The 12803-nt window shown below is 44.0% G+C and overlaps 1 protein-coding gene across 1 annotated transcript in view; it reads left to right on the top strand.

Moving 5' to 3' along the window:
* Positions 1–898: 898 nt before the first annotated feature.
* The window catches only part of LOC310786438 (dipeptidyl peptidase 9-like), a 29095-nt gene continuing 17190 nt past the window's right edge, over positions 899–12803 (top strand). Inside the window, exons 1-8 of the mRNA XM_083647643.1 lie at positions 899–1009; positions 3118–3208; positions 6892–7142; positions 8198–8310; positions 9627–9803; positions 11649–11817; positions 12023–12133; positions 12515–12643. Coding sequence (XP_083503769.1) covers positions 3153–3208; positions 6892–7142; positions 8198–8310; positions 9627–9803; positions 11649–11817; positions 12023–12133; positions 12515–12643 — 1006 coding nt within the window. The 5' untranslated portion in view covers positions 899–1009; positions 3118–3152. The remainder of the gene's footprint in view (positions 1010–3117; positions 3209–6891; positions 7143–8197; positions 8311–9626; positions 9804–11648; positions 11818–12022; positions 12134–12514; positions 12644–12803) is intronic.

Below are 12803 nucleotides of genomic sequence, written 5' to 3'. Positions count from 1 at the left end.
GTTTGAATCAAAATAGACCAGCAGAACAAATATAAAGGAGACTGTGTACAGAAAACTCCTGCTGACCACTTCACACTGGTCAATAGCTGACTCACCTGATTTGCCTCTCGGAAGACATCAATAGGAGAGATTATCAAGTATGGGTGCCCCATTAATATCCACAATGGATGATGTGGTTATGTGAAAAGTAGCCACTTCTGCTCATGGGCTTGTGAAATGTCTGCCCATATCAATGACTGGTCGGACTCTGTGCGGCCGTAGGCTGTAAAATGTGTTTTTTCAAATGTCAACAAGAGTGAATTTTACACCTGTTTGGGTTAGCCACTAGTTAGGCATGATAGAAGGACTACTGATGTACATGACTGCAGTTAACTTTCCCCAACACACCAACATTTGGATTTTTGACCAATATTTCAAAATGGTCTCATTTTACTGGCCGGACTCTGTGCGGCCGTAGGCTGTAAAATGTGTTTTTTAAAATGTCAACAAGAGTGAATTTTACACCTGTTTGGGTTAGCCACTATTTAGGCATGATAGAAGGACTACTGATGTACATGACTGCAGTGAATTTCCCCCAACGCACCAACATTTGAATTTTTGACCAATATTTAAAAATGGGCTTATTTTACTGGTTGGACTCTGTGCGGCCGTAGGCTGTAAAATGTGTTTTTTTGAATGTCAACAAGAGTGAATTTTACATATATTTGATTTAGAGTGTAGTTTGCATGGGTATTTATTGAATTTGTGTGACATAACTTCAATTTGTGTATTTTATCGATTTTTAATGACAGCTTTTGTTCTGAAAAATCCTGACCGGAAGTCAGAAATTCCTGCTCAGAGAAATTCCTCGGCACGCTGGCACAAAAACGACGGTATCACATCCGGGTCAAAAGTCGTAAGTCTTGTGTCTTCTCGTCTTGTTTTATCAGTTATCCATGGTTGATTTGTCCGGGTCGACGCGGCATTTTTCCACCAAAGGGAAGAGGTTTAAAGTCCCCGGGCAGAACCTGTAAGATATAACGTTAATAAATGTGTTTCTGTTTTAATTTGATGCTGGTTTGGTTTTAGTTTGGGTAGCTAGCTAACGTTAGTCATCAGTTCCTGTTTTAACTTGGGCGGCTAACCTGCTAGCTCGCTTCTCCGAGACACACAGACGCAAACACTTTGATGATTATAGAACGGGGTAACGTTATGTCAAAGTTCATGGACAGGGAGCAGCTGGCTCTTAAGCTGTCTGTAACGTTAAATCAGCTGTTGTGGCAAAAATAACACGGGATCAATAGAGAAAAAGCTCGCTGTCTCCAACAGGAAATGTGATTGATAGATTCAAGTCAAACATCAGTAAACCAAGTTACGCTGCTGAGACAACCAGTTAATCAAGCTTTCTCGACGGACTCGGGTTCAGAGAAAAGACATAAAAAGAAGACCGTCTGCAGGTCATGGATATTAAGATGAATGCAGCAGCACATTTCACTGAGTGAGCCGTTGTAGTTGTCGGTTTGCTCTTCATGGGACATTATTGGAGATCACTGATTATGTTTAGTAAGTATAGTACAGTATAGTAGTAATACATAGCATTTTAATCCCATGTATTGTTCTAGTGTTATGCATTTTTTATGGCATCAAGTACTGGAGTCGCAACCTAATTTTGTTGTACTGACTGGTATAATGACAATAAAGGTATTCAATTCAAGTAGTATAGTAGGGATGTGAACAATATCTCACGATACCATTCATCATTCAATACATTCGACCACGACACACGTAATGAACCAAAGTTCAGTACAAGTCTGACTGCAGAATTATGTTTATTACTGAGACAAATCAAGCATAGCATTGACTGCTAGAATGTAAACAATTTAAAAATCTCAATACAAAGTGACAATGAATATATTTTGGATGGAGAGCTTGTGCTATGTTGGCCAAGCATCTCATTTGTGATTTTACTACAGCAGAATGAAATATAGCAAATATCACTAGTTATTCATCTTGATATTATTTATTGTCATATTTTCATACTGCAATATACTGAATTTTGATATAAGACATAAGACACTTTTTTGTCATTGTGCTAGGATAGATACAGTATATCGTCCCATCCCAAGTCCCAGCCTGTAAGTGCTTTCTTCATGTTGACCCCAACAGATTTTCCACCATGTAGATGGTTGAAGGAAGTCATGAAAGGGCTAGTTGAATGTACTCGAAAACTCTCATCAATTTTGAATGGCGTTCATGTGAAATTAGGAAAGTAGGAAATGTGTTTTTCGGATGTATCTGTGACCTCATTTAGGCCGCAGCCATCCCAGCACACCCCCTTCACAGCCTGTAAAATGTGGACCGACGGCGTGACATTCGGCATACTCGTGACGGTGGCGTTGAGCCATCCAGTGCGTAGAGTCGAGTCGCACGCTGTCAGGCTCCAGATCAGGAACGCTCGGCTCAGTTGCCTGGCTGGGAGAGCAACGGCGACTCGATGAAGCAGACCGGCGGTCCTGAAGACGCCTGTCACCGCGGTAGCAGCCGCGCCACCGTTTCTCTGGTTTGATAGCGAGGGAGTTTGCTAGGACACAATTTGATTTAACTGAGTTTTGTTGCGTTTCATGTAGGGCCGGGCGCGATAATTCGGTATTATTGTTTATCGTTTTTCAGCGGAATCATATAGTTATGATCTGGTGATTTGGGGAAATCATGGCACAATTTGGTTGTCTAAACTGATAATCAAATTTGATAGAAAAACCATGACAAAATGAGGTATGACAGATTTTAAGGAATATTATTTGAAGATTTCAGCTTTGACATCACACCCAACATTTCCATGGGATGAACATTAGATTATGTAACATGATTTTACATAATGTGAGCCATATATATCTATGGAAAAATCCTTATGATTATCGTGATATTGATTTCAGCCATATCACCCAGCCCCTGTTTCATGTGAGCTTACTCCACGCTGAATTTGGTTGTAAGATCAGGTTACGGTCATGTCTGACTCGTACTTCCAGTGTAAAATATCTGGAATTTCTGCCATGTTGGGTCCAACTTTTCACCTGTAAAATTTTTGTTTTTCTTCACTTATTCGGTTCTCATCATGTCAGCATCCAATATATTCTACAGGTTGCCAAGTCTGGTTCAGGGTCATTGAGCAGTTAATGCACAGAGTCAAGAGACTGAAGCTTGAAGACAAAACAGAAGACCGGCAGAAAAGGTACGGAAGAGACACATTTTTCATTGCTATCAGCCTGGATAGGATTTTTTCCCGTTCTGCAGGCCTACGTTTGTAAGAGATGGGACTAATCTTGAGAAAATATTGGGTAATTGCTGTTCAGAGCCTTCAGCATGAGAACTTCACAAAATTTCTTCTTAGGTAACTTCTTAAGATAAATCTTAAAGCTCATCTGATAAATCACTAATCAAGCCCCACTGTATAATGTCTCAGAAGTTTTTACATTAGAGCTTGTGTTTCTACTACCTACTATTATCATTTGTTAGCAACGCTAACACTACCTACTATGGGGACACCTCGGCATTCCGAAATGTCGGCACTCCGAAATACCGGCATTCCGACAAAATTGTCGGAATGGAGATCTGTCTCGCCATTGCGAAATAACCCCTAACCCTAACCCGGGGGACCGGCTGGAGCTAACCTCTCCCAGCCCCTAAACCTAACCTCCTGCAGACCCTAACCCTAAACCTAACCTCTCCCACCCCACCCCCCACGCCTAAACCTAACCTCCCCCAGAACCTAACCTCCCCCACCCCTGTAGGCTAAATAACTCAAGATGCTATGTCGGAAAGGCGGACCTAATATCTTTGGAGATAAAAAGGGCCGCCTCTCCGAAAGCATAGAAGTCAATGATCGGAATGCCGAATGGCGAGATGACCCCACCTACTATTGTCATTTGTTAGCAGTGCTAGCACTACCTACTAATATAATTTGTTAGCAACGCTTACGCTACCCCAAGTCAATGGGGTATGAAACCATAAATAAACCATCTTAAAATCACTGACTTGCAAGCCATTCCATATACAGTACTTCCATAGTTTTAGTCATATAAATTATGTAATAACTTGCTAGCAGGAGGCTGGTGCTGATGTAAAATTTTTAGACTGCGATAATGCAGTAGGTGATGATAAATAGGACAGGCCTCTAAAACCACTGAACCTTCCCTTTAAGAGTACTTTAGTTAATCTGGCCCTGATCTTGAGAATATTACACTGGGTGTTTTGTTTTCACTGCTTTTGCTAGCCAACTAGATTTTTAGAATGTCTTCCATAGTCGCTTCCCTGCCAAACTGAACGTTGGAAAAGACAAATTCACCATCTTCAGTGTAAGATGCTGCAGCATTTGGCCAGCGGCTGGTGTTAGTCTCTCCCTCTCTGATGGTGTCGTATGTTGTTCCTGGTGTTAGTCTCTCCCTCTGATGGTACTGTGTGTTGTTCCTGGTGTTAGTCTCTCCCTCTGATGGTACTGTGTGTTGTTCCTGGTGTTAGTCTCTCCCTCTGATGGTACTGTGTGTTGTTCCTGGTGTTAGTCTCTCCCTCTCTGATGGTACTGTGTGTTGTTCCTGGTGTTAGTCTCTCCCTCTGATGGTACTGTGTGTTGTTCCTGGTGTTGTCTCTTCCTCTCTGATGATGGTGTCATATGTTGTTCCTGGTGTTAGTCTCTCCCTCTGATGGTACTGTGTGTTGTTCCTGGTGTTAGTCTCTCCCTCTGATGGTACTGTGTGTTGTTCCTGGTGTTAGTCTCTCCCTCTCTGATGATACTGTGTGTTGTTCCTGGTGTTAGTCTCTCCCCCTCTGATAACACTGTGTGTTGTTCCTGGTGTTAGTCTCTCCCCCTCTGATGATACTGTGTGTTGTTCCTGGTGTTGTCTCTTCCTCTCTGATGATGGTGTCATATGTTGTTCCTGGTGTTAGTCTCTCCCTCTGATGGTACTGTGTGTTGTTCCTGGTGTTAGTCTCTCCCTCTGATGGTACTGTGTGTTGTTCCTGGTGTTAGTCTCTCCCTCTCTGATGATACTGTGTGTTGTTCCTGGTGTTAGTCTCTCCCCCTCTGATGACACTGTGTGTTGTTCCTGGTGTTAGTCTCTCCCCCTCTGATGATACTGTGTGTTGTTCCTGGTGTTAGTCTCTCCCCCTCTGATGATACTGTGTGTTGTTCCTGGTGTTGTCTCTTCCTCTCTGATGATGGTGTCATATGTTGTTCCTGGTGTTAGTCTCTCCCTCTGATGGTGCTGTGTGTTGTTCCTGGTGTTAGTCTCTCCCTCTGATGGTACTGTGTGTTGTTCCTGGTGTTAGTCTCTCCCTCTCTGATGATACTGTGTGTTGTTCCTGGTGTTAGTCTCTCCCCCTCTGATGGCACTGTGTGTTGTTCCTGGTGTTAGTCTCTCCCTCTGATGGCACTGTGTGTTCCTGGTGTTAGTCTCTCCCTCTGATGGCACTGTGTGTTGTTCCTGGTGTTAGTCTCTCCCTCTCTGATGGTACTGTGTGTTGTTCCTGGTGTTAGTCTCTCCCTCTCTGATGGTACTGTGTGTTGTTCCTGGTGTTAGTCTCTCCCTCTCTGATGGCACTGTGTGTTCCTGGTGTTAGTCTCTCCCTCTGATGGCACTGTGTGTTGTTCCTGGTGTTAGTCTCTCCCTCTCTGATGGTACTGTGTGTTGTTCCTGGTGTTAGTCTCTCCCTCTCTGATGATACTGTGTGTTGTTCCTGGTGTTAGTCTCTCCCTCTGATGGTACTGTGTGTTGTTCCTGGTGTTAGTCTCTCCCTCTCTGATGGTACTGTGTGTTCCTCCTGGTGTTGGTCTCTCCCTCTGATGGTACTGTGTGTTGCTCCTGGTGTTAGTCTCTCCCTCTGATGGTACTGTGTGTTGTTCCTGGTGTTAGTCTCTCCCTCTCTGATGGTACTGTGTGTTGTTCCTGGTGTTAGTCTCTCCCTCTCTGATGGTACTGTGTGTTCCTCCTGGTGTTGGTCTCTCCCTCTGATGGCACTGTGTGTTGTTCCTGGTGTTAGTCTCTCCCTCTGATGGTACTGTGTGTTGTTCCTGGTGTTGGTCTCTCCCTCTCTGATGGTACTGTGTGTTGTTCCTGGTGTTGGTCTCTCCCTCTCTGATGGTACTGTGTGTTGTTCCTGGTGTTGGTCTCTCCCTCTCTGATGGTACTGTGTGTTGTTCCTGGTGTTAGTCTCTCCCTCTCTGATGGTACTGTATGTTGTTCCTGGTGTTAGTCTCTCCCTCTGATGGTACTGTATGTTGTTCCTGGTGTTAGTCTCTCCCTCTGATGGTACTGTATGTTGTTCCTGGTGTTAGTCTCTCCCTCTGATGGTACTGTGTGTTGTTCCTGGTGTTAGTCTCTCCCTCTGATGGTGCCATATGTTGTTCCTGGTGTTAGTCTCTCCCTCTGATGGTACTGTGTGTTGTTCCTGGTGTTAGTCTCTCTCTCTGATGGTACTGTGTGTTGTTCCTGGTGTTAGTCTCTCCCTCTGATGGTACTGTGTGTTGTTCCTGGTGTTAGTCTCTCCCTCTGATGGTACTGTGTGTTGTTCCTGGTGTTAGTCTCTCCCTCTGATGGCACTGTGTGTTGTTCCTGGTGTTAGTCTCTCCCTCTCTGATGGTACTGTGTGTTGTTCCTGGTGTTAGTCTCTCCCTCTGATGGCACTGTGTGTTGTTCCTGGTGTTAGTCTCTCCCTCTCTGATGGTACTGTGTGTTGTTCCTGGTGTTGGTCTCTCCCTCTGATGGTACTGTGTGTTGTTCCTGGTGTTAGTCTCTCCCTCTGATGGTACTGTGTGTTGTTCCTGGTGTTAGTCTCTCCCTCTGATGGTACTGTGTGTTCCTCCTGGTGTTGGTCTCTCCCTCTCTGATCTGATGGTGGCGTATGTTTCTCCGTCGACAGTTACTCTGTGGCGACGGCAGTTGGCATGGCGGCGGCGGTGGAAGAGCTGTCTGACAGCACGGAGGTGGTGGAGATGGAGGACGCGACCAGCCAGTTCTTGGTGGAGAAGCACACCTGGGACGGCCTGCGGAGGATCATCCACAGCAGCCGCAAGAACACGGGCGTGGTCATCAGCAAGGCACCGCATGACTTCCACTTTGTCCCGAAACTAGACGAGGCCAGTACGCACACTCACCGCCTCTACTACCTCGGTGAGCTGGAGAAGCGAACACTGGGCTCCTCCTCCCACGCTGGCCTGGAGGAACCTGGGGGGGGGGGGGGGGGGGGGGGGCACGTCACACTGGCTGAATTTCTGAGCCGATAACACATTTACAAAATTGCCTGGATGAGTGTGAGAATAGACCCTTCTCACGGGGGCCATTTTGTGTCGAAAAGGCAGGGTAAACAGAGGTGCATGCAAAACACTAATGAGGGTTTCAAACTTCCATGATTGGAATTTGGAAACCCTCATTAGTGTTTTGCTCGCACCTGTGTTTATTCTGCCTTTTCGACACAAAATGGCCCCCGTGAAAAGGGTCTATTGTTCAGCCCTAGGCTGATATGGCAGCTATGCATCATTTTGAACATGGATTAAAAGGTCTGGAAGTCTGGAAAACACACGTCGGACACAAACACTCATTCAAAACCTCACTGGAAAGTTTGTCGAAGTTGCGTGTGACATTTTTCTGTCGGGTTATTACTTGCATGGTGACACGAATCAATTTTATTTCCTCTTGTTTAATTAACATCTCGGTGACAGAGGGAACATTGCATTGTTAAGAAACTAAGAACCAGTTCTTAAAAATACTTGACCAAAGCACTGTATGTCTTAGGTTAATTTAGGCTTTCAACACCTCCAGAAGGATCAGTAGAGGCTTTCACAAATCTGCTGTCAATGTTGGAGGAAGATTGGAGAATTGTCTGTTAGTTAATAAAGTGTAAATATGTACCAAACAACTAGAAACAGAGAGCAGCTGTTGTAACTTGTTGTGGAGTGGCTGTAGATCTATTCAGTAGCGTTCTCAGGGAAAGTGAATAGTCTGTTATGGCCTTTAGTATCAGCTGATGTCACACTCTATGGAGTACAGGTCGTGACCTCACCTGGCCCCAAGCATCAGCCAATAGCAGATGGCCATTTTAGTACCCTACTGTACATTTGATAGGTGTCGGGCTTGGGCGGGGTTTAGTTGAGTTACTTTTGAAGTGTGGTTGAAAATAACCTGACTTATCCATTAAGGAGTCTGTCTATGCTCTCTGTCCCCCGCAGGAATGCCTTACAACAGCAGGGAAAACTCTTTACTCTACTCCGACATTCCCAAGAAGATCCGCAAAGACGCTCTGCTGGTTCTGTCATGGAAACCCATGCTAGATCATTTTCAGGTGAGGAGAGACCAGTCTGTCATTTTCCTCCGCTCTCCGACAGCCAGACAGAAATATTAAGACGTTTCGCTCCATTTATATCGGGGGGGAAAAAGTTGCACTTGGTCTTAGAAAACGGTGATAGAACAAGATTATAACATATTGTAGTACTTTTTATTGGTAGCCAGGAGTGAGAAGATTTGAACACTTTTGCCGACTGGGTGCTCTAGATTTTTACCGACATTGAAAGTTGAACTTTATGTCATTTCTTTCCCTCCAAGTGGATTGGACATTGACTCTTTATTTTCCCTTCTGGGAACACAGTCACTCAGACAGGATATCTACAGTATCTCTCAGCAGAGCACATGTGTCAAAGTGTGTGGTGACTTGTTAGAGCACACATGGGTCAACACAAAGTCACTGTGATACTCAGATTATTCAGATTCAAACTCTATTGTCTATCGCAAGCATGACAGAAAACAATTCTTTCATATGGCTCATAAAAAAGACATACCACATAAAAACAAATGAACAGACAGATAAGTGTTTACATACTGTGCATACGATTAGAGGTAAAATTGCAATGTGGCAATCCACGAAGAGAAGACTTGAGACTTGACTTGTACTTTGATGACTTTAAAATGTTTCTAAAGTGTTGACTTGAGGTCTTGCGTTTGTCTAAATGACTTAGATGGAAAGTGATGGGATTTGTTCCAGCAGACGACTGAGTTTAAATTCTGTTTCACGAATTTGTCTGGAATGAGTGAATTTATTGAAGTTGAAACTGATTATAGAAATCAAACTCGTGATTACCAAGTTTTTATCGTATTCAAAACAATATTGCATTGAAAAGGCCTAGTTATTTGTCTTCAAGATATGACATTGATACTGTAGAGTTGATTTGTTCTGACTTGACTTGCTGTCCTACATTTAGACTTGAGACTTGACATTAATGACATGGACTTGACTCGTTAAGTTGACTTGGTCACACCAACAGAAGAGAGCGCGCTGAGACATTCACCTTTTCCTCAAATGAAAGTCTGGTCTCGGGCATCGCAGACCGGCCAGGAGGGGGAACAGTTTACTGATGCAACATTACAGGATTTCCGGCTATTGGAGTGCGAACATTTTTTTCACGCGGTTACTTCTTGTTGCCATTTGGAGGCGCAAGTGTGCAAAGTTGCCTCGTCTGTTTTGCAGGACTGGGTGGAAGCCCAGTTGTTTATATGACGATTGTGCCTTCCATGCCCCCCGAGCAAACTCTCAAACTTCCCTCGGCCTCGGTCGGGCAGCTTTGTCACGCTGTGTGTGTCCCCCCTGTCGCCCTGTGACCCTAGGCCGGCCCGCCGCACGGTGCCTTCTCCCGAGAGGAGGAGCTGCTGCGCGAGAGGAAGCGGCTGGGCGTCACGGGCATCACCGCCTACGACCACCACCGCCCCAGTGGACTCTTCCTCTTCCAGGCCAACAGCAGCCTGTTCTACTGCCGCGACGAAGGAAACAACAAGAGCTTCATCGTGAGTTAACAGGGAAATAAGGAAGGTTTTTCACGACTGCATAAAACAAAATGATAGGGATGCACTGTGATATTGGCTTTCAAATGAAATATCTGCATCGGCCCAAAACAAATATTTCCGTCGATATGACTATATGGCTGATAAAATTATGCTTTAATTATTCCGAAATGCTCGGTGCTTGACTAAATACTTAACTAAATACCGGTACTTAGTTTTGTTTGAAAGAAAATGTTGCATAAATGAAAAAAATCTGGCATGTTTTACATGTTGAAGTAGTTTTTATTTTATTCTTCCCAATGAATGTGTCGGCTACATTTTGAAAAGCATTGTATTTATGTCTGCATCTGCCAGTGGGCCGTCACAATAAGAGTAGAGTAGAGTAGAGTAGAGTAGAGTTGGCATAATAACGTGTTCATTCCACTACAGGAGAGACTTGATGTTCTCTGAACTTAGGTGGGGTGAAATCAGTGGCGTGCCTGACCAAGTTGGTGCCCTAGGCAAGATTTTTGCTGGTTTCCAAATTTTAAGTTTTTTGGACTTTCATCCATATTTAGAACAATATTTAATTTTAAATTAACATTAGGATTATACTGTTGTGATGTCATTATTCAGTATCTTCTCCTTTTCTCACTCACTTTCATGTAAGCACCTGCTCTCCCTTTAGTCGTTTTACACTACAACAGACAGAAACACAGGCATAAACACTGAACTTATTATTATTATTATTATGGAAAACCAGATTATGATGAAAATCAAACACTTTTGAAGAGAGAGCGTATGAAATAAAATTAGAGCTGGGAAGCACAAACTGTTTTTTAATGCATCTTGTTGGTGGTATAAACACAAGACAGCCAAATCCAACAATTTCGAAAATCCATTTCTTGCCACCAGGGGGTGCTGCAGCACCCTCAGCACCCACCTTCCAGCTCCCTTCCCCCACTCTGGGAAAAAGCTCCGAGCAGGTAGAAGGGGGCGCGGCCGCGCAGGGGGTGGGGTGGTATGGATTAGGGACCATGGTGAAAGTGCTGCAGCCCGGGCAGCCAGAAAGCCAGAATTAGAAAAATGATTTCACTATTATTTAAAGACTTAAGACGTTGTTCTTCTTATTTTTGTCTACTATTGTAAAATAATAGTAGGCCTATTATCATGAAAAAGTATTTGTAAAAAAAAAAAAAAATTACCCTCTCTGGCGCCCCTAACGGCTCAAGCGCCCTTAGCATTTGCCTAGTTCGCCTAATGGACGGCACGCCACTGGGCGAAATGTGCGCATATATTGTATCTGCATCAGCAAGCGGCCAAAAGAGTTGGAAAATATCAGATATCGGCCCAAAATCCAATATTGTGCATCTCGGCCACTACCATTACTTGGCTGGGTTCTGAGTTTTCTTGCTTTCAAAACTCATTTTTTGGCCCGCACTCTTATTTTGGAACAAAAACTCCTCATATGAATTTCAAGACAGACAATGCTGCGTTCTAAAGCCAAAAAAGCAAATGACAGAGCAGTTGTATTATTCCAGTATCGTGCATGGTGATGCATCACCTCTTCATCATGGTGATGACCTCATCATGGTGATGACCTCATCATGGTGATGCATCACCTCTTCACTAGACATTTCTGTTGGATTTCTGCTCTAATTATCTAGATTATCCTCTCTGTTGTGAAAATGTGACTTTATCGATGATGTCATTCCCAGGCCATCACAGGGAATGGCAGGTGTTGTGTTATCTCTGCTATTTTGACTTTATTGTGATTATGTATTCTTTTGTCTTGCGCACCGTTGTTTGCCTTGCCGCAAGCCAATTTTCCTAGGGACAATAGAGTCTTGGTGGTTTCTTTTTTTGCAGACTTCTCCCGTGAAGCCAGTAGAGATTAAGAGCCAGAGTTCAGGCACACGCATGGACGCCAAGATCTGCCCCGGGGACCCCGACTTCATCGCCTTCATCAGCAACAACGACATCTGGGTGACGAGCATTGAGACGGGCGAGGAGAGGAGGCTCACATACTGCCACAAAGGTCAACCATGTGTCCCACAAGGGACAGCAGCTGCATTCTCATAGAGATGGGACAATAACCAGTATTAGTTTAAATCTCAGTTATAAAACAAAGGTTATGACAACGCCCCTAATTTGTATTACTGTGAACTCCAACTCTCAGTGAGACTGAGCTGTTGTTTTCTCTGCTGTTGTCACACCACAGTATTTGTCTCTTTGTGTTTCAGGCCTGGATAACCTGAAGGACGACCCCAGATCTGCAGGTGTGGCCACCTTTGTCATCCAGGAAGAGTTTGATCGCTTCACAGGGTACTGGTGGTCTCCTGCTGCTGCTGAAGGTGAAGGAGGGGAGGGAGTAATACGCCTTTTTATTTTATTTTTATAAAGTCATGGAAATTCATTGGTCAAAATGTGTATGAACCCTGCATCAAAATCCCATTGTGTAAATATCCCTACAATATTGCAATATCGATACCAAGGTATTTGGTCAAAAATATTTTAATTTTTTCCCCCGATGTCGCCCACCCCTAATTACTAAATACTAAGAAGAAGAACGATCGAAGTTGCAAAAACACTTAAATTGCTCAATGTAATCTTATTAGAAGTAAGAAGAAGAAGAAGTGGAAGAAGAAGAAAAATGATAAAAAAAAAAAAAAATTGGTAGCGTAGTTTTCTAAAACAAAATTGACAAAGACTGGTTCTGCTGGTCTCTGTCTCAGACCCGGAGGGCGGCAAGACCCTGCAGATTCTGTACGAGGAAGTGGACGAGTCGGAGGTCGAGTTGATCCACGTCCCGTCTCCAGCTCTGGAGGAACGCAAGACTGACGTCTACAGATACCCACGCACAGGTACACACACACACAGACACAAACACACGCGCACAGACACACAGACACACACACACACACACACACACACACACACACACACACACACACACACACACACACACAAGAACACTTTACCTTTACCTTTACCTAAATGTCAGATATTCTATAAATGTGACTT

This window comes from Poromitra crassiceps (assembly GCF_964638095.1).
Source record: "Poromitra crassiceps genome assembly, chromosome: 12".
Lineage (NCBI taxonomy): Eukaryota > Metazoa > Chordata > Actinopteri > Beryciformes > Melamphaidae > Poromitra > Poromitra crassiceps.
Note: the sequence above shows the minus strand (reverse complement) of the source record. Positions and strands in the feature narration are given on the sequence as shown.